The sequence below is a fragment of the Bison bison genome, unplaced genomic scaffold, assembly GCF_000754665.1.
Source record: "Bison bison bison isolate TAMUID 2011002044 unplaced genomic scaffold, Bison_UMD1.0 scf7180017864461, whole genome shotgun sequence".
In the NCBI taxonomy this organism is placed as follows: domain Eukaryota; kingdom Metazoa; phylum Chordata; class Mammalia; order Artiodactyla; family Bovidae; genus Bison; species Bison bison.
The window spans coordinates 19,538,604-19,560,436 of NW_011495023.1; the positions used below are offsets into that span (position 1 = coordinate 19,538,604).

Sequence of the window (21,833 nt, forward strand, 5' to 3'; positions counted from 1 at the left end):
GTTCCAGGCACTATCAAAAGACCAAGGAGTGGCTGGTTCTCCAATAGTTGGAATGATCCTCCCACTCATTAGCATATGAAATCACCCAGCTTTCAAAAACTAACCACACCACATTCCCTGGCCACTGCACTCTGTGATGGCCCAAGCCCTGTGGAGTGTGCTTCTCTCTAAATCTGAACAAATCTACCTCTTACCTATCACTGAATTCTTTTTGCAACGAGACATCAAGAACCTGAGCTTCATTAGGTCCTGAAACCAGGCACTGTGGGTTTTTGCCAGGCTCAAGTCCCAGTCAGACACGACCGAGTGGCTAAGCATAGCACAGAGCCACATGGGTTTGAGTCCCAGTCTTAGGTAAACGGTTTCAAACACAACTTTTCCCCTTCAGGAAAGATGATGACCTGCCCAATACTTAGTAAGCAGTGGCATACATGGAGAGAGGAGCTGAAGGATGGGAGGAAAAAGCAGTGGGAAAAACATGCTGAGGAATCCCCTTCAAAACCTGCTGGGAAATCTGCTAAATACCTGACCTGTGCTCACAGTTTTCATTGGTCTGATTCTTGGCACAAAGAAGATTAAGGACAGAAGAACCCTCACCGACTTGGGCAACAGCTACTAAGGCACAGCAGATAGTAGAGCCTTCAGGACACACCGGCCAGAGTCCCTCAATGCACCCAGTGCCGCTTGCCTGTTTGCAGGGGGTTTGAGGAAACAAGAAATGATAGATTGTTTAGGAATTAAGATTTTGTGAGCTGTATGTCCTCCTAGCCATAGGGGTGAGGACCCCCTACCTTAGCCAGAAGTCTTCTGGAATCTGAGACTGAGCCACGTGAGCTTTCTGCCACATTCGTTTTTGCTGTCCTGGCTTCCCGCATGCTGGGCTTCTTGTCGCTTGCATCGCACTGGGTTTTATTCACATTCAGCTTCCACTGTGGGAGCTTTTGAAGAGTTGGTTTCTGCTGTGCTTGGCCTCCACCTCACAGGGGCTGAGCCGAGGTTGTTTCAGCCAGGTGAAATCCAAGTCACGACACAAGATATGTCTGGGGAGTGTGTAATTTCCTTGGTTCTGTCTCTCCGCAGCAAAGATTTGAAACGGTGGGCCAGTGTTAGAGCTTGGTTACAGCTTAGAGTTTTATTCAGCAAGCAAAGGAGAGTACACCCTCAAGGCATGAGGGCAGGCTGACCCCAAAGGAGAGACCTCAGTCCTTCTTGGCTTCCTGCTTTTATCCATTTGTCTCCTCCCTCTGAGTCTGCTGTATGTAAACTGGGCCAGCCAGGAGGGCTGTTTGTTTCACCTGAGATTCTCACTCTGGTCCTCAGATTTACTTTTGTTCCATTTTGGGGGGCGTTTTCCTTTCTTTGTCTTTTAGCCACCACCATTTTGGACTCCCTTTTCCTCTTCTAACTACCTAACATATAATATTTCTAACATAAAATGTACCATTTCAAAAACCATTTTTAAGTAGACAGATCAGTGGCATTAACTACATTCACAGTGTTGTGCAACCATCACACTATCTATGAATATTTTCCATCACTCCAAACAAACTCAGTAACCATTAAGTAATATTTCCCTATTGTCTTCCCCAAGTCTCGGCTAATTTTTAATCTAGTTTCTGTTTCTATGAATTTGCCTATTCTAGAGATTTCATATAAGTGGAATCATACAGTATTTGTCCTTTTGTGATTGACTTATTTTGCTTATCATAATGTTTTCAAGGATTATCTATGTTGTAGCATGAGTTCCTTTACATGGCTGAATAATATTCTATTTTATGTATATACCACATTGTTTATCTACCTATCTCTTGATGGGCATTTGAAATATTTCTACCTTTTGATGCCCATAATCACAGAAGCAATAGCAAAAGTTACCCACAAAGAACACAGGGGATGAGAAATTAACAATAAGGAAACAATCAACATAGCTGTTGATGCAAAAGTCACATTTTGAACAGTGTTTTCTAATATTGCAGAATACTGACCAAAATATATGAATGCCTGGTAGTATACCATTAGGGAGCTTCACACTTCTCAGCCATGTCTCGGAACTGGGGTAACATCAGTTTCTTATTGAAGAAGAAATATCCATGGTTTGAATGAAGGCCTGGGAACAGATGATTTCCTGTGATGATATAATATTGTTATACACAAAAAGTGGAAATTCCATGTAAAAAGTGGGTTTATTGCTTAGAAAACTGTCTTATCATTTATATCTTGACGGAGGGTTTCCATATGTTTTATATATTCTTGTAACCAAAACTCTGTAAGGTTTTTATCTACATACTCACTGTTTTCAAAATCTGCCAGATGACATTTTCCCAATTTTTGCCTTGTTTCTTTATCCCAGTATTCAAGAGTCTCAGTAATGATAACCATAACCCTGGGACCATAACTTGACAAATGTTCTTCTACATTACAATATGGTGTAATATAGGAGTTGTAACTTGCCAAATTTTGGAGGCCCAAGTCCTGGGTGTTCATTGGAAGGACTGAGGCTAAAGCTGAAACTCCAGTACTTTGGCCACCTCATATGAAGAGTTGACTCATTGGAAAAGACCCTGATGCTGGGAGGGATTGGGGGCAGGAGGAGAAGGGATGACAGAGGATGAGATGGCTGGATGGCATCACCAACTCAATGGACATGAATTTGAGTAAACTCCGGGAGTTTATGATGGACAGGGAGGCCTGGTGTGCTGAGATTCATGGGGTTGCAGAGAGTCGGACACGACTGAGTGACTGAACTGAATTGAACGCTTCCTGCACTTGGAAACATCCATATGTACTACTTATGATGTACAAAATGTATAGGAGCACTACAAAAAACTTGGACTCAATGCTTGTGAGAAAAGGACTAAAATATTCTCTAAAGAATAGATTCACTGGATCCCATAAGTAAAATAGATAGCCAACGGGAATTTGCTGTATGGCTCAGGAATTTCTCACCACAGGCATTTCCCACCACAATCTGCTCCCTCACATCCCCTCGATCTGTCTCTCTGCAGTCAACAGCAGCCCTCGCCCTGGGATTGCTCCACAATCCCTAAACTCCAGCTCCCAGCTGCTGTACCTTCCAGGGGACCTGCATCCTTGTCCAGGGTTTATGGCTGCCACAAGGACTGTCTGATTCTCATTCTATTTATGCTGCAACAGATCATCTGTTTCACTCTCAGCCTTAAATGTTCCTCCTCTGATTCAGGTAATTTTTCCGATATGGGGATCAGACCCCTGCTTCAGTTCCCCGACCAGCCGAGGCAGGTCCAGTCCTCCTAAGACTCCTGTTTTTCCCCCTAGTTCCTTCATCCTACTGAGTTTTGCGTGGTTCTGTATATTCTTTTCCACTGGTCGGGTAATCCTGTCCGCTCTCAGCTGGTGTTCTGCATGCACTTCTGTGTCTGAAGATGTATTCCTGATGTATCTGTGCAGAGAGGTGTACTCCACGTCCACCTACTCCTCTGTCATCTTGTTCTCTCCCCTTTCAGGATATTTTAAATAACATTTTTTTTTAATGGTATTTCCAAGACAAGGAAACGTGCCTTTGGTTTTAGTCTATTGACTATTCTTAATAGTGTGTTTTCATCATATTGGATTGGGGCAATCAGGAATACTGCAATTGGTCTTTGTTAGTGGCTTTTCAAACTAACTTTCAAAAAAAGGTTAAGAATACTGGGATAAAATTAGACCATGAGCAGCTCCAAATACCATCACAAGAAAGAATCTGAAAAAATGTCCTGAAGATGTACGCTTTAGCTGCAGATAGGACATACATCCCTATTATTGCTGAAACTGCACTTTGTAACACAGTGTGGCCTAGCAGATACAATGCCTCAACGGGTTTTCAGTTTACTGAGGGCTCTGAACTGGAAACAAATGCATAAGAAATGTGAGCAGAAAAGTCAAAGGAAAACCCTATACAAATGACAAGATTAATCATGGCTATGATATCAAGATTGTCATTCCAGAAGGCCATAAAACCCATGATGCGCATAATCACAGAAGCAATAGCAAAAGTTACCCACAAAGAACACAGGGGATGAGAAATTAACAATAAGGAAACAACATAACTGTTGATGCAAAAGTCACATTTTGAACAGTGTTTTCTAATATTGCAGAATACTGACCAAAATATATGAATGCCTGGTAGTATACCTTTAGGGAGCTTCACACTTCTCGGCCATGTCTCGGAACTGGTGTAACATCAGTTTCTTATTGAAGAAGAAATATCCATGGTTTGAATGAAGGCCTGGGAACAGATGATTTCCTGTGATGATGTAATATTAATGTTATACACAAAAAGTGGAAATTCCATGTAAAAAGTGGGTTTATTGCTTAGAAAACTGTCTTATCATTTATATCTTGACGGAGGGTTTCCATATATTTTACATATTCTTGTAACCAAAACTCTGTAAGGTTTTTATCTACATACTCACTGTTTTCAAAATCTGCCAGATGACATTTTCCCAATTTTTGCCTTGTTTCTTTATCCCAGTATTCAAGAGTCTCAGTAATGATAACCATAACCCTGAGACCATAACTCGACAAATGTTCTTCTGCATTACAATATGATGTGATATAGGAGTCGTAACTTGCTGAATTTTGGAGGCCTAAAGCTTCCTGCACGTGGAAGCATCCATTATACTACTTATGATGTACAAAATGTATAGGAGCACAAAAAACTTGGACTCAGTGCTTGTGAGAAAAGGATAGATTCTCTAAAGAATAGACTCACTGGATTCCATATGTAAAATAGATAGCCAACGGGAATTTGCTGTGTGGCTCAGGAAACTCAAACAGGGGCTCTGTATCAACCTAGAGGGGTGGGATGTAGAGGGAGATGGGAGAGAGGTTCAATAGGGAGGGGATATATGTATACCTATGGCTGATTCATGTTGAGGCCAGGACATTGGTGATGGTGGTGATTGTCATGGATACTGCCACTTTTGAATAGACATTGGACATCTGCTCGCTTATGCTATCCATGTCATCAACTCCAACACCTGTTAGAGAAAGAAACACAGTCTCTGTACGTTTTTAACATCCATTAAAAATTAACAAGATCAACTCAAACCATTTTCTTTGCCTGTCTCTCAAGATTTCACTGATTTTGCAGTGTGCTTGTGTGAATGAATGACATGTCCTGAGCAAAGCAAGTGATGAGCCCTGCTCTGGGGTTTTGCAGTGCCTTGAAATGACTGAAGGCAAACCCCCAAATGGGAGCCTTGTTGGGGTTTATATACCGACCTCCCAATGCCAAGAGACACCCAGCATCCCTGCAAGAGCATTGAGCAGAAATGGGCGAAGCGTGTGGACTGAACTTTCTTTTCTCGGTCACCTTTTCCTGGTCTCTTTGACCATTCCATAATTGCATGGGGAATTAGAACTACTAACCTAATCTGTCGGATCATAGACTTTCAAGGGACTTGTGATCCATGCCGTTATTCTGTACTTTTACTTAAACATCAAACTATATGGATGGAAGTGCCTAGCCTTGCTAGGAGCTGAAAGTTGCAAGAGCACATTTGGGAGTGAGGTGGAGCTCTAGTTCCAGGACCGTCTCTCAGACTAGAGGCCATTCTCTTGGCTGCTTGCCTCAGGGCCCAGGGTCCTAAAAGTAAGTCTTTGTCATTGCTGTGCCTCTGATCTATGTGGGTAGGAGCATTGCTGGTGACCATGAGGTTTTTGAAGACACAGATCGGTAATTGCAGGATCTCATCAGATTGGAAGTAGGGTGGGTTTCTTCCTTTGGTAGGACTAGCTCTTGGCAGACCAGAGAAATCTCTCCATTGGCTTGTCTCTCAACTCCCTAGATATTCCTTTTGTGAAATCACTGGGAATGAACTGGAAGGATTGGCCCTAGTAGCTTGAGGACAAAAATCATTTTCTTCTCGCCGGCCAACCCTCCACTCCCTCTTTTGCTATCACATATACTGGTGTGGCAACACTCAGAAGAGACATCTTGGGTTTTTTATTCATCTCTTTATAACTCAGCACTTCTACTGTCATCAGGACTATACTCAGGAATGTGCGCAGGCACATGGAACATTGATGCTTCCCCTAGTAGTCCTAGCTTGGGAAACATTCCAGAAAACCTACTCTGCTCCACCCTGGGTGGCATCAGAGGAGGAGTGAAAATCAGACAAAGGTCTTAATGGTGAGGAACTGGACATCAGTCTGAGGTGCCATAAGGTCTACCCCTGGTGCATCTCCACCCTGCCTCAGTGGTAGAACTGGGAGGTACGGGTAAGGCACCTGTGTTGGTAAGGGACAGATTAAGTCTGAGCATGGACAGAAAGCTTCGGTGGAAAGTCTGTCTACACCCCCATCTAGAGCAGGGAGGGACGCCTCCGGTGGAAAGAAGCCATGGCTGTGGATGCCACATTTTTCTCTTTTACAGATGGGAGCTAGCAGTTCCAGAATCACTTCTTTAAAATATATTTTAAAAAACTGGGACAAGTTTGATCCCCAGAGTTTAAAAAAGACACGCCTGATCTTTTTCTGTGATACTGAATGGCCATGGCACCCTTTGGAAGATGGGGAACACTGGCCAGTTGAATGGTCTCAATTATAATACTGTTTTACAATTAGATCAGTCCTGCAGAAAACCAGAGAAATGGGTAGAATTGCCATATGTGTTGCTCCTTATCTGTCTGCAGGGCATGCCAGACATATGTCCTAAGGGTTCAGATTTGGGTGTGAAACCTTCAGCTGCCTCCTGTTCTCCTACTTTGCCCCTGTACCTGGGGCTCCCAACTAAACAGGCTGAGTCATGGTGCCCTTCCAGAACAGGTTGCCTCAGTCTCAGTAGAAATTCAAACAGTCCCAATTCATAGAAGCCTTTATAGGACTAACTTTATGATCTTACTTGGAGAGATACAATGTATGTCTTGGGACAGATGCTGACTCCTGACCCGAGAACTCAAGTTTTGGGAGAAGCTACTACTTTTGGAAATGAATGGCTTGAGCATGAGACAAGGGGAAAGAGGGAACAAAAGAGCCCTCCTCCCTACTGAGAGGCAAGCAGTTCCCACAACAGAGCCAGACTGGGACTAAAAGGTAGGATCAGAACCACTTTGCCAGGTGTAATCTTGAAGGACTCAGGGAATGCACACTAAGACTTTAAACTATGCTAAGTTGGCTGACATAGAACAGGGAGAGAAGAAAACCGATAAATTCCTAGATAGACTACAAGAGGCTCTCTGCTGATTCCAAAAGTACAGAGAAAGGAATGATCTTAAAGATAGATTTCTTACTCAGTCAGCTCCAGGTATGTGCCATAAGTTACAAAACAGGCGTTTAGACCAAATCAGTCTTCAAAAAACTGTTACAGCTGGCTCAGATGGTATATTATGGTAAAGAATATGAGGAGGAAAAGAGAAAAAAAAACCTGGCAAAAGACTGAAGCCCCAAAAATGTCTGTTAGATCCACTCCGAAATGGCCTGAGGAGAAGTGCCCAGAGTAACCCAGGTGAAAAGGGGTGGACTTATTATTATGGTGGAAAGGAGAGGCATCTCAAGCAGGCTTGCCCTCAGGCATCTAGTCTGCACCTGGCTCCCTGTCTGTCTGGTCTGTAAAATGACCACACCTGAGGAGAGACTGCCCTCTGAGACATAGGACCCAGGGTTTGGACTCTCAAGGCAATTCGGACTGAAAGTGCCTGGGAGTCCCCACACAAGCTCCCATCCTAATCATACCTGCAAAACCTGGGTATTAATAACTGGGGGCCCAATCAATCGACTTTCTTTTGGACACTGGGGCAACTTTCTCTGTGCTCAGTGAAGCCCTTTGTCTGCTTTCCTCCTGATCCACTACTGTAATGGGACTGTCGGGATGAGCCAAACACTATTATTTCAGTCATCCTTTAAGCTGAAACTGGAACTCTGTGCTGTTTTCACAGGAGTTTCTGATTGTGCTGGAGTCTCCCTCATCCCTTCTAAGGAGGGATATACTGAACATGGTCCAGTCTTCTGTTTTCACAAATATGGAGCCTGCTCTTTTAATTGAACAAAATGTAAATCCTAGAGTGTGGGTTGATGGAAAACTGCGGGTTGAGCACAAAATGCCATTCCTGTTATTATCAAGATCAAAGACCCTCACTTATTTTCACATCAAAAGCAGTATCCACTAAAGCCTGAGGTTAAGGAATGGGCAAAACCTTACTGTACTGACTTCTCATGAAGTAAGTGGGATCTTAAACTCTAAAGTTCAGAGCAACAGTGGTCCATCTTAAAGCTACTGTAACTCAAGGAGTGTCAAAAGTTCTAGAAATAGAATATCACTTACACGATCCTGGAGATCTCAATCTTCAGGAAAGGTTGAAAAGGCCAATGCTGTTATTAAAAGACATCTGTGTAAGCTAACTCAGGAAACACAAGACAGTTGGTTTAAAGTTCTACTCATGTCTTTAAAGAAGGCTTGAACTGCCCCTAAGAAGAAGGGACTGTGTCTATGACAGACTGTTTTTGTGCACAGATATTGTAATAGATCCTAAAAACTTAAAATTAACTATATGACTCAGCTTTCAGCTTTTCAACCTCCTTGTCAGGGAAAGGCTTCATGTGGAGGGTTTCTCTGCTTCAAGGAAAGGACTTTCTTCAACTCTGTGAATACCCTCACCGACAACAATCGTATATGACACCTCTTCTTGATCTGATGCCATCGAACAATCCTAAAATGGACTGATGTAACCATGGACATAATGTAACTTTTAATTTTGATTATGTTTTAACTTGGTTTAATGGCTATTTTGCCACTGTAAAATGGGGTTTGTCTCTAACCATCTTGTCACGCGAGTGTATGTTCCTCGGTTCTTTGTCTCGTCACAACAAAGATTTGGAGCGACGGACATTAAAGCCCTCGGCGCGTCACAGCTCTTGGGTCTTGGACAAACTGTGCTACAGCTCTTAGGCAAATCAGTGTTACAGCTCTATTTTATTTAGAAGATAGCAGGAAAGTGAGAGGGAGAGAGAGAAAGAAAAGAGCGCACGCACGCGGGAGAGAGAGTCCCAGAGAAAGCGCTTTGGCTCCTCCTTTTATATGTTTTTTCCTCCACCTGGGCCTGCCCTATGCAAATTGGGCTTAGCCAGGAGTGCTGTTTGTTCTGTTTGTTCTGCCTGAAGTCTTCACTCTGGTCCTCGGACCTTCCTTGTCTTTTAGCCACCGCCATTTTGGACTCCTTTTCCCTATTCTACCTACCTAACAATCTGAAAGCTTTTATTTTATTTTATTTTTTTTTTGAAAGCTTTTAAGTTACTAAAGGTTGTCCAGGCTCCTACGAGTGCCACAGCCTCCTCCAACTATTACTTGGGGCCTCGGGATCAAAGACCCTCAGTATGAGGGTTAGGAGAATATGTTCCCTCAACAACTTAGGGATGATGCCCGTCAACAGCAGGAAGTAATTATGGAATGAAAACGACAGCCCTTTCTCTTGGCAACATGATTCTCTTAAAAGAAAAGGGGGAGTGTGAGAGTCAATTCCTAGGTAGGTTGATAAGTCCAGGGTCCCTGAGGAGGAGGAAGGGGTCTGGGGCTCTCAAGGAGAAAAGGACAAACGTTCTCTTCTACACTGCTTTCTCTTAGTGAATATAACAATATATCTTGCTCGAGGACATGTTTCTCCTTAACAAGAACCTTCTGACTAATTCTGTCATCTTAAAATATTTATTATGGGAGTGGATCTGGTAAGATCTTTCCATTGTTCATTCTAATCTTGTTAATTTAAGATGTATATTGTGGGAGTGGGTTTGGAAAAAGTATATAAGGTCTTGATAAGACTAGCTAGGGGGGCACTCTGCTTCCCCCTTCTGATGTCTATGTCAGAAGCTTTCTCTGTCCCTTTTTATACTTTAATAAAACTCTGCTACACAGAAGCTCTTGAGTGATCAAGCCTGGTCCCTGGTCCAGAATAAGTTGAATTTTCTTCTTCAGAGATCACAAATCCAACATCTTTCACTGAAAGCTATCATAGGATTAGCCTGTTTTTGTTTTTTCCTATTCTATATCACACTGAAATGAACATACTTATTCTATTTTGTGAACACCTTTCCAATAAATAGGACAAATTCCCAGAAGTGTAGTTGGTGGGTCAAAGGTACTCCATTTTAAATTGTTAAGTCTTTTGATTTGTTGCAAAGTTATATTTTAAAATTGTACCAATTTACAAATTTTCCTCAGCAGAATGTGTTCATTTGCATACAACCTTCCCCAAACCTTCAGTCTTACTATAATATTCATTAATCTAAGAAGAAGAAAAGGTGTCTCACTTTTGGTTTAACTTGAATCCCCTCATTAATCAAAAGGTCAAATATTTCTTTCTTATATTTTGAATGATTAGTGTTTTGGATTCTGTGTGTGTGTGTGTGAAATGCTTGTTCATGTCCCTGGTCTGTGTTTTTCCGTTTGGGGTACTAGATTTTTCCAACTCTTAAAGGCACATAATTCCATTTGATTTTCATTATCTCCTGATTCCTCATTTTGGATCTGTAGAGTCACCTATATATAATTATTTTGCTTACTCTAACACAATACCCTTCCTTTACCCACCCCACATCTCCATATACACAGTGTGCAGCCTCACCCTTTGTTTTATTCACTTAGAATAAGAAATGGTGAATTTGCAACTATGATCTCATATGGTACCCCAACATACAACATCAGGCCAAAGCCGCTCACCACTGCCAAGGCAGCAGAAATTACTCCAAAGGCTGCGACCCACATTTTGTTTCGTATACAGTCACACCTGTAAATTTCGAGGGAAAAGTCATGGAACTTGTGGTGGTAGCTTCCATACTGAAATTCTAGGAATTCATAACATCTTGACTCAGACACCTCCTCAGAGCCCTCTTATGAAATAATTCCCATACCTGTCTGCTGGAGAACTTTAATTTCCAGGCACTAGCCCAGACCATCTGAACAAAAGAAGGAGGGGACAGAAAAGTTGGGAATCTGTGCTGTTACCAAATTACACTGATTGATTCTTATACAGTGAGCCAAGCATGAATCCACCAACTGACCTTTCAGAACCACAAAGATATACTGCTGCTGCTGCTAAGTCACTTCAGTCGTGTCCGACTCTGATGGCAGCTCACCAGGCTCCCCGGTCCCTGGGATTCTCCAGGCAAGAACACTGGAGTGGGGTGGCATTTCCTTCTCCAATGCATGAAAGTGAAAAGTGAAAGTGAAGTTGCTCAGTCGTGTCCGACTCTTAGCCACCCCATGGACTGCAGCCTACCAGACTCCTCCATCCATGGGATTTTCCAGGCAAGAGTACTGGAGTGGGGTGCCATTGCCTTCTCTGAAAGATATACTAAAGCATTGCAAATAGCTACTTCCACTCTGATCTTCAAAGGAGTGTAAATGGAAGCAAGCAATATGAAAGTGCCCACGTCTAGGTATCCTCTCACCAACCTATGAGTCCACTTAGCCATAAACACAATCCTAAATATCTCCCATATGTCAAAGCTTGTTTACTATATATTGTGGCTAACAAAAAGAGTGAAAGCCTCCTTCTAGAAGATTTTCGTGGTTCTCCTCTGCTAGAGACGTGTGCTCTAGAAACGAGGCTGTGTGTGTGTGTGTGTGTGTGTGTGCTCAGTCGATTCAGTCATGTCCAACTGTTTGTGACCCTATGGACTGTAGCCCACTAGGTTCCTCTGTCCATGGGAGTCTCCAGGCACAAATAGTGGAGTAGGTTGCCATGCCCTCCCTCTAGTGGATCTTCCCCACCCAGGGATCAAACCCAAGTCTCCTGCAATGCATTGCAGGTGGATTCTTTACTGTTGAGCCACCAGGGAAGCCCAAGAAAGGTGGCTACTTAATTACGGGAAAAAAAGTAACATGTAACCCATTTTGAATAACATCATATGCCTGTTTCTTGGTTGGACCAACAAAAGTGGGAATATATATACAACATTTTAAAAAGACTGGATTTAATACTTTAACTCCCCAACAACCACAACTTTACATCTTAAAATATCGATGACAATCTCTAGGTTTCTGTTTTACTTCATTGCTAACTGCTTCAAAGCAAATGACAGATAATTGCCTCTAGAAACTTTTAGTAGGATAGGGAAACTCAATTTGATTTGAAGACTAGCAAAGTCAGTTATGGAAAAGGAGCTACTGATTCCCATAGAGGAAGAATATAACTAAAGACCTTATACATGCAGGCCACATTAAAATAACTAAACTTTCTTCTTATTAAAACAGCTATGTGTGTCCGTATTTCACTTTTTCTCAAACTGCTGGTGCTATTAGTTAAACTCAGGGCCCCAAATCAGCATACACACACACACACACACACACACACCAAAACAAAAGGATTTTTTTTTTTTATTACAGAAAAAAATTTGATTACAACCAATACTTTCTGTGGACTTCCCTATAGCTAAGATGGTAAAGAATCTGCCTTCAATGGAAGAGATCTGGGTTTGATCCCTGGGTCAGGAAGATCCCCTGGAAAAAGAAATGGCAATCCACTCCAGGATTCTTGCCTGGAGAATCCTTTGGACAGAGAGGCCTGGTGGGTACAGACCATGGGGTCACAAAGAGTCGGACATGATTAAGTGACTAACACACACACACACACAATACTTCCTTAAAGCAACAATATTAGTTTACAGGAGTTTAAGATAAAAGTAACACAGATAAACCTTAAAATCAGAAATATTAACAGGATAAAAGCTACATATGACATGTTTAGCCCTATTATGTCTTTCAGGTTTCTGGATTGGTGGTATAAATTTTTCAGAGGATGGGGAGAGTGAAGTATATTATTGGCTAGAGATATTTGACTTTGACTAGCTGCTGTGTTGATTCTCCCTAAATGACCTTTATTTTAATAATCAATAGGCAATGGAAGGAAAGATATGAATGTAGAACACTAGTGAACACACTTGCAGATTTTCTAGTCCCCAAGAAGGACTTTGGTTAAGCAGTTTATCAGAATGACTTCAGAGAGTCTTAGAACTTTAGATTTCTGCAGTCCTGGAACACAGCTCTGCAGACTCTGATCTATGGTTTATAGAGAAGTCGCAGAATCCGTGTGTCTAAAAATGTCTTCATGTGATTCCAGTGCTCAGGCTGACTTGGGCATCACTGGCAGCAAAATGACCAATCCAAACAGCTCACTATTAAAAGCAGAAACTACACATTAAAGAAAGCGTAAATCAGGAGTTCCCGGGTGGTCTAATGGTTAGGATACCTCAGTGCTTTCACTTCTGGGACCTGGGTTTGCCCCCCAAAAAGGCATCAATGGATGAAATGAAGGATAATAAGCTATAATTTATACAGAATATTAAATACCCAAACAATAGAAGTAAGTCCTTCCTTGTCAGCAATTATTTTAAATCTAAACAGATTAAATTTTCCAATCAAAAGGATATATTGTCAGAATGGATAAAACAGCATGATTCAACTATATGCTATTTACAAGAGATTCCTTTTAGATCCAAAGGCATAAAAAGACTGAAAGTTAAGAGGACTGAAAAAGATACTCCATACAAATAGTAACCAAAAGAGACTTGGAGTGCCTATATTGATAACAGACAATGCAGACTATTTCAAAAACTGTTAGAAGTTTTGAGACATAAGGGCATTACATATTTATAAAAGGGCCAGTTAATCCAGAAGATATAACAATTATAAACATAAATGGACTTCATAACAGAGATCCAATATAGATGAAGCAAATATTAACAGTATTATAGAGAGAAATATATAGCTCTACAATAATAGTTGGGAAATTCAATACATCACTTTCAATAATGGATAAAACATCTAGGCAGATAATCTATAAGGAAAAGGAAAACATACAAAATATCATAAAACTTATGAGATGTGGTGACATCAGTGCCCAGAGGTAAATTTATACTACATTACAAAAAACAGAAAAGATCTCAAACCACCTTGTGGATTTAGACAGCTTGCGGAACCAGAAAAAGAAGAGAAGGCCAAACACAAAACTAATGGAAGGAATAAAACAAGAACAGGGATAAATAAAATTGAAACTAGAAAAACAATAGTGAAAACCAACGAAGCCAAAAGTTGGTTATCTAAAATACCAACAAAATTGAAAGACATTTATCTAGAGTGATAAAGGGGAAAAAAGATACAAACAACTAAATTAGACATGATGAATGGGGACTTCCCTACTTAATTTACAGAAATAGAAAGGATTTAAGAGATTACCATAAGCAACCTATGCCAAGAAACTGGATAACATAGATGAAATACACAAATTCCTAGAAATACACAAAGACATACACTGACTCAAGATGAAACTCTCAATAGAACATGTAACAGGTAAAAGGATTGATCCATAGTCAAAAACCTCCCCCCACCTTCAAAATAAAGTCCAGGATTGATGGCTTCACTAGTGAATTTTGTCAAATATGTAAAGAAGAATTAACATCAATTCTTTTCAAACCCTTCCAAAAAACTGAAAGGAAGGGAACACTTCCTAACTCTTTTGATGAGGCCATGATTACACTGATAGCAATGCCAGACTAAGACATCACAAGGAAGCTACAGATAATACCTCTTATTAACATAGATACAAAAATCCTCAACAAAATTCTAGCAAACACAATTCAATAAGCATATTAAAAGGAGTATATGTCATGACCATATGGGATTTACCCCAGGAGTGGAAGAGTGGTTCAACATGAGAGCATCAATCAATGTAATACAGCACACTAACAGAACAAAGGATAAAAACCATATGAATCTCTCAAAAGGTACAGAAAAGGCACTTGACAAAACTCAATGTCTTTTCATGATAAAAACTCTCAAAAACAATGAATGGAAGGAAAGTTCCTCAAAATTATAAAGGCAATTAAGAAAACTGCATGGCTAATGTTATACTCAATGGTGAAAAAAAAGAGAGCTTTCTCTCTAACATCAGGAGCAAGAAAAGAATGCCCACTTTCATCGGTGATATTCAAAGATGTGATGTCAATGTGTAGAGTCTTCTCTTGTGTTGTTGGAAAAGGGCATTTGCTATGACCACTGCATTCTCTGGGCAATTAGCCTTTGCCAATAGAGTTTTTCTGTATACAGTCAGCAAAAACAAGACTGGGAGCTGACTGTGGCTCAGATCATGAATTCCTTATTGAAAATTTAGACTTAAATTGAAGAAAGTAGGAAAACCACTAGACCATTCAGGTATGACCTAAATCAAATCCCTTATGATTATAAGTGGAAGTGAGAAATAGATTGAAGGGATTAGATCTGATAGAGTACCTGAAGAACTATGGACAGAGGTTTGTGACACTGTACAGGAGACAGGGATCAAGACCATCCCCAAGAAAAAGAAATGCAGAAAAGCAAAATGGCTGTCTGAGGAAGCCTTACAAATAGCTGTGAAAAGAAGAGAAGTGAAAAGAAAAAGAGAAAACAAATGAGAAAAAGAGAAAAGAGAAAACTCTCCATTTGAATGCAGAGTTCCAAAGAATAGCAAGGAGAAATAAGAAAGCCTTCCTCACCAATCAATGCAAAGAAATAGAAGAAAACTACAGAATGGGAAAGCCTAGATCTCTTTGAGAAAATTAGAGATAGCAAAGGAACATTTCATGCAAAGATGGGCACAATAAAGGATGGAAATGGTATGGACCTAACAGAAGGAGAAGATATTAAGAAGAGGTAGCAAGAATACACAGAAGAACTATACAAAAAAGATCCTCATAACCCAGATAATCACAATGGTATAATCACTCACCTAGAGCCAGGCCTCCTGGAGTGTGAAGTCAAGTGGGCCTTAGGAAGCCTCATTACGACCAAAGCTAATGGAGTTGATGGAGTTCCAGTTGAGCTCTTTCAGATCCTAAAGATGATGCTGTGAAAGTGCTACACTCAATGTGCCAGCAAATTTGGAAAACTCAGGACTGGAAAAGGTCAGTTTTCTTTCCAATCCCAAAGAAAGGCAATGCCAAAGAATGCTCAAACTACCACACAATTGCACTCATCTCACACGCTGGCAAAGTAATGCTCAAAATTCTCCAAGCCAGCCTTCAACAGAATGTGAACCACTTTTTATTAGACTTACTAAATTAAGATGCATCTATTTCCTAAAATAGATTTCAATCCTCACCAACATTATTTTCATTTTACATTTATTGTTGTTACAGTTATTGTACACACTATGAAATCTTTTTCATAAAAATGAACATGAAAATGAAAGGAACTCTATCATAGCAATGTCCGTTACTGAGCTTCCTCTAATAGGGTGATTTATCATCAACATGATTTTTAATGATCTAATTTCTGAGGCTCAATTAGGCTGTCCATCAATTTTCATGAAAGCAAAGTATTAGAAATCATCTGAGTTGCAAAAAGATTTAATACTAAATGAACAGACTCATTCATTTTCTCAAAAGCAGCACTCTGTCTGGCACCTGAGAAATCTGTGGGCCCTGGAGAAACTCATCACAGTAAGCAGAGGGAGAGAGGCAGGTCTCACCTTTATGGAGAGGTCTTTGTAGAAAGCGAGACCCTCCACCCCACTGGGACCGCTCACCACCTCTCAGCCCTTGGCAAAGCAACCTCTGGAAAGTCGGCACAGGCAGGCTGGGGATCTTCAATTTCTTTTTAATCCATATACTGATGTAACCTTAACAAGCATTCACATAGCACTAAGCATGTGGGGGCCCAATTGTAAGGTTACCCACTTGAAAAACATTTAGGAAAAGCTCCTTTTTATTTCTCCCTCTTAGAGATTTGCAATCAAACCAGAATATTAAAATCTAAAGAAAGCTGTTTCACTTTCTTTATCACAGAATTTTTGAAACCAGTTTGCTCCCCCACCCCAATCTTTTCTCCCAAAGAATACACAGTTGTATAGAAAGAGACTTTAAGTCCGCTGCTCTGGTCCCCAGAGCTCCAAACTGAGTCTCCTGTGAGTTCATATGTGGCCTGACCTGTTCATGACAACTACAGGCCTCTCTAGTCTTCAGGGGACCTGAGATTGGTTGGTTTTCATGGACTGTTACCTGCTAGGGCAGTGTTAGTCTCTGCCCCCGCCTTCCAACTCACATTATCCATTTTTAGATGGACGTTTTGCTACAACAGGAAGGTGTCTGTGCTACTGATGTGGGGGCAACACCCACTGCAGCCATGAACTTGAAGCCTTATGATCAGCTCTCAAATAACCACCAGTGGATGGTCAGTTTGGTGCCTCCCTATCTGTCTTTCTGGGCCCCGTGGTCCATGATGATGTGGGCCAAGTCAAGAAGGACTATGATTAGAGGCAGAGTACAATTAAAATCCAAACATACATGAGTGGTATGTGTATGTGAGAAAGAGACTGTGTCTCATCAAATGACTGCTTTTTATTACACCCAGAGCCATGTGGATTGTAATCATCTGGTTTGAATTGTCCATCTTTTCATTGCCAAGCACAAAGAGTTGGCTACATTATCATGATGAAGATGAGAAAACACAGTTCAAGTACCACCTCTAGGGAGAGATGTCCCCGAAGCTGTTCACTACCTGGAAAGAGGGCCGGGTTCCCTGACTTGAGTCACATTTTGGAACATCGCAGGCATATGATCTAAGACACCACTGACAGTACACAAGAACAAGTCCCTGCTAGCCTTTCCACCAGGAAGACCCCAGGACTTCAAGTTAGAAATCAGTCAATATGCGATGCACCAGTGCTGAACATTTTGGTTTGCATGGAGATCCAGTCAGATTCTCCACTCTGACTGCAGCTCAGAACTCAAACAAATCAGTCATATCTGCTGGGAAAGAAGGCTGGAGAGCAAGCTGGTGGGGCATCTCTGTTCTTGGAACACAGGAACCGTGAAGCGTGTCTGCCTGTACCTTCATTCTGCACACCGCCTTCACTCTACCCAGAACGAGTGCTGGTGAGAGCCAGAGGCCAACCACATGAATGACTGGTCCAGCCTCAACTGGAACTGGTGTGGCCCTTGGGAAGCCTGTGTTCTCACCTGTGATGCTGCAAAGTAACAGATGCATTTTTATAAGCCTCTGCAAACCAAGGAGAACAGAAATCAAAACAGCTGGAAGAAACAAGATAAGGCATTAAAATTAGTTTTTGATCTTAAAACCACTGGAGGTTTCCTGGGACATTACCCTCCCAAACTCCCATTGATGGGAAGACAAGAAGAGCAGAAATCAAATGGTTTGGTTACAGGTGACGGGGGAGAGCTCTCAGCACGTCAGGTCATGAGTTCTAGATGTTAAGGTTCAGGGAAACGTGCCAGTGAAGGGCCAGGAAATAAACACCACACAGCGAGGCCATGAGCAGGATACTCTACATGCTCAGTGAAAACTCCTAGACAAATTCGGCTTAAATATTTTATCTTTAATGCTTTGTAGAAGGGCTGGGGAAGGAGAGTGGGGTGAGGAAAACAAAGTAGCTAGATTAAAATTTCTTTCATGTAATGAGATACGCAAAATATAGCTAAAAATAATAATATGTCTAAGTGTAAGTCTTGAGGAATACAGCTCTTTTTATTAAATAAGAAGTAACTTTTAATTAGACTAATGTTCCTCCTTTGGTTTCAAATAGTCCTGATTCTCTGAAGATGCTAATTGTCTACACCCTTCATGTGTCTTATGACCGTAATTTTAACTTTTTAAAGCAGCTGGACGATGTATATATGGATCTGTGAAAAGCAGAATATATACTTGGTACTATATACATATATGTATATATACACAATAAATATGTCAAGCTTTCCTATCATTTACCAACCTATTAAATTTTTTATAAAAATGTAAAGTTAAAAAAAATATGGTACAATTAGCACGAGAACACTGAAAAAACAAGGAGATATGTTGCTGAATCAGAAACTTCTGGCTTCTCATCCTTTATAACACCTCCGAAGGTAGTTAGCAAGATTCTTCTTTTAATCCCTGGCCATGCTTTGCCACTCTGCCGTCTTTAGTGTAGGTTTATGGATGTTCATAATGTTCTTGTTCAACAACTGTCATAGGAAGCAAATTCTGTTCATTCATCTCAAATATCCGGTTCTGCTGCTGCTGCTGCTGCTAAGTCGCTTCAGTCGTGTCCGATTCTTTGCGACCCCATAGACGGCAGCCCACCAGGCTCCGCCGTCCCTGGGATTCTCCAGGCAAGAACACCGGAGTGGGTTGCCATTTCCTTCTCCAATGATGAAAGTGAAAAGTGAAAGTGAAGTCTCTCAGTCATGTCCAACTCTTCTGAAGTCAAGTCGCTTCAGCCGTGTCCGATTCTTTGCAACCCCATGGACTGCAGCCTACCAGGCTCCTCTGTCCTTGGGATTTTCCAGGCAAGAGTACTGGAGTGGGTTGCCATTGCCTTCTCCAAATATTCGGTTCACTGCCCATCAATCAGGGCCCAAGCCATGTCCCAGGCCCTCCTAGAGTTGTCCTCTCCTGACCACACTAGTGCACATTCACCCAACTTCCTCCTAAATTCCTGCAACACTCTCTTTGGTATCACTGAAAATTCAAAACTTACCACCTGACATTGTCATTTATATATATAGACATATAATATATAAAATGCAGTATGTAAGATATATGTAAAATATATAAAAATTATATAGAGTCCCTTGAAATAAAGAATTCTATTGAATTGGTTTCAGATGACTTGGTGTATTTTTTCTTGTCCTCTGCTTGTATGATATTCATCTGAAATTCAATTATTATTAGAACTGCAAGAAATAGAAGAATAGGATCTTACTTCCTAGAGGTCCCATGTCAGAGTCCACGTTCCCTGGTCTCATGCTCCCTTGAGTTCCCCTCTCTCTTTCATCTCCAACTTTTTATTATTTTTATAGGTTTTTGTACACAATTTTCTCTTTACCTTTTTATTTTGAAGTATGTTTCATGACTTCCATTCTTTACTGTATAATGTTTCTCAGAAGACAAAGTACACACACCTATCCTCACACCAGCTCTGTGTTTAGGAGCTGTTTGACTTTGTCTCTGTGTTTGACTTACATTTTCATATTTCACAGTATTACCACATGCCAGGCGAGGCAAACATTTTCCTGTCTGCTTCTCATTTTGACCTATGTCATGCTAAAATGAAGCAAAAGAAAGGGTTGCAGACAGACCATTGAATGCTTTGTTTAAGATGCTGGCCTTTTATAATTACATTTCATATTTTCCAAAGACGAGCCCGTGCATCAGAGGTCTGGCCAGTCATTTGGCGCCTTCTGCAGGACACAAAGAGCCACAGGCTGGGAAAATCAGATCTGATTTAATGAACATCAAGGTGGCCACCACATTCCTAGAACCACTCTGAATAAACTGTTTCCTGCAGTAAAAATAACTATACTACCTAAAGCAATCTACAGATTCGATGCAATTTCTATCAAATTACCAATGGTGTTTTTCGCAGAACTAGAACAAAAAATTTTACAGTGTGTATGGAAATACAAAACACCCTGAAGAGCCAAAGCAATCTTGAGAAAGAAAAGCAGGAACTGACAGAATCAGGCTCCCTGAATTCAGACTATACTACAAGCTACAGTAATCAAAACACTGGTACTGACACAAAACCCAAAATATATGGCATAGTTCAATAGAACAGGGTAGAAAGTTCAGAAAGAAACCCACACACTTATGGTCAATTAATCTAGGACAAAGGAGGCAAGATGATGCAATGGAGAAAAGACAGCCTCCTTAATAAGCTGAGCAGAGAAAGCTGGACAGCTACATGTATAAGAATGAAATCAGAACACTCCATAACACCATCCACAAAATATAAACTCCAAATGGATTAAAGACTTAAATGTAAGAACAGACACTATAAACTTCTTGGAGGAAAAGAACATAGGCAGAACACTCTCTGCCACAAATCACAGCAATATCTTTTTTGAACCACCTCTTAATGAATATAAAAACAAAAATAAGCAAATAGGACCTCATTAAACTTAAAGGCTTTTGCACAAGATATCATAAACAAGACAGAAGACAACAGAAAGGGGGACAATATTTCCAAATGATGCAACTGACAAGAGATTACTCTCCAAAATATTCAGGCTTTCCAGGAGTCATGTACATATGTGAGAGCTGGACTATAAACTAGACTGAGTGCTGAAGAATTGATGTTTTCATACTGTGGTGCTGGAGAAGACTCTTGAGAGTCCCTTGGACAGCAATGAGAACGAACCAGTGAATCTTAAAAGAAATCAACCCTGAATATTCATTGGCACGACTGATGCTGAAGCTCTAATACTTTGGACACTTGATGCAAAGAGCCTACTTACTAGAAAAGACCCTGATGCTGCGAAAGACTGAAGGCAGGAGGAGAAGGGGGCGAAGAGGATGAGATGGTTAGACAGCATCTTCAACTCGATGGCTGTGAGTTTGAGCAAACTCCGGGACATGGTGAAGGACAGGGAAGCAGGGTGTGTTGCAATCCATGGGGGTCGCAAAGAGTTGGACATGACTGAGCAAGGTAACAATAACAATAACATGCAGAGGTTCACAAAGAAATGTGACTGGAAGGGGTGACTACAACTGGGAGTTGATATCAGTCAGCTCAGTTCAGTCGCTCAATCCTGTCAGACTCTTTGTGACCCCATGGGCTGCAGCATGCCAGGCCACCCTGTCCATCACCAACTCCTGGAGCTTACTCAAATTCATGTTCATTGAGTCAGTGATGCCATCCAACCATCTCATCCTCTGTCGTCCCCTTCTCCTCTGTCCCTCAGTCTTTCGAAGCATCAGGGTCTTTTCCAGTAAGTAGGCTCTTCGCATCAAGTGTCCAAAGTATTAGAGTTTCAGCATCAGTCGTGCCAATGAATATTCAGGGATGATTTCCTTTAGGATTGACTGGTTGGATCTCCTTGAAGTCCAACGGACTCTCAAGAGTTGTCTC

The 21,833-nt window shown here is 41.1% G+C and overlaps 1 protein-coding gene across 1 annotated transcript; it reads right to left on the reverse strand.

Annotated features, from left to right (window-relative positions):
- Positions 1–3,646: 3,646 nt before the first annotated feature.
- On the reverse strand, positions 3,647–8,657 carry PTCHD3 (patched domain containing 3). Its single transcript, XM_010860075.1, is given in 10 exon segments — positions 3,647–3,678; positions 3,681–3,715; positions 3,717–4,065; positions 4,068–4,154; positions 4,157–4,213; positions 4,216–4,341; positions 4,344–4,634; positions 4,637–4,712; positions 4,933–4,997; positions 8,615–8,657. Coding segments are annotated over 10 exon segments (1,161 nt in total).
- Between the last annotated feature and the right edge of the window lie 13,176 nt (positions 8,658–21,833).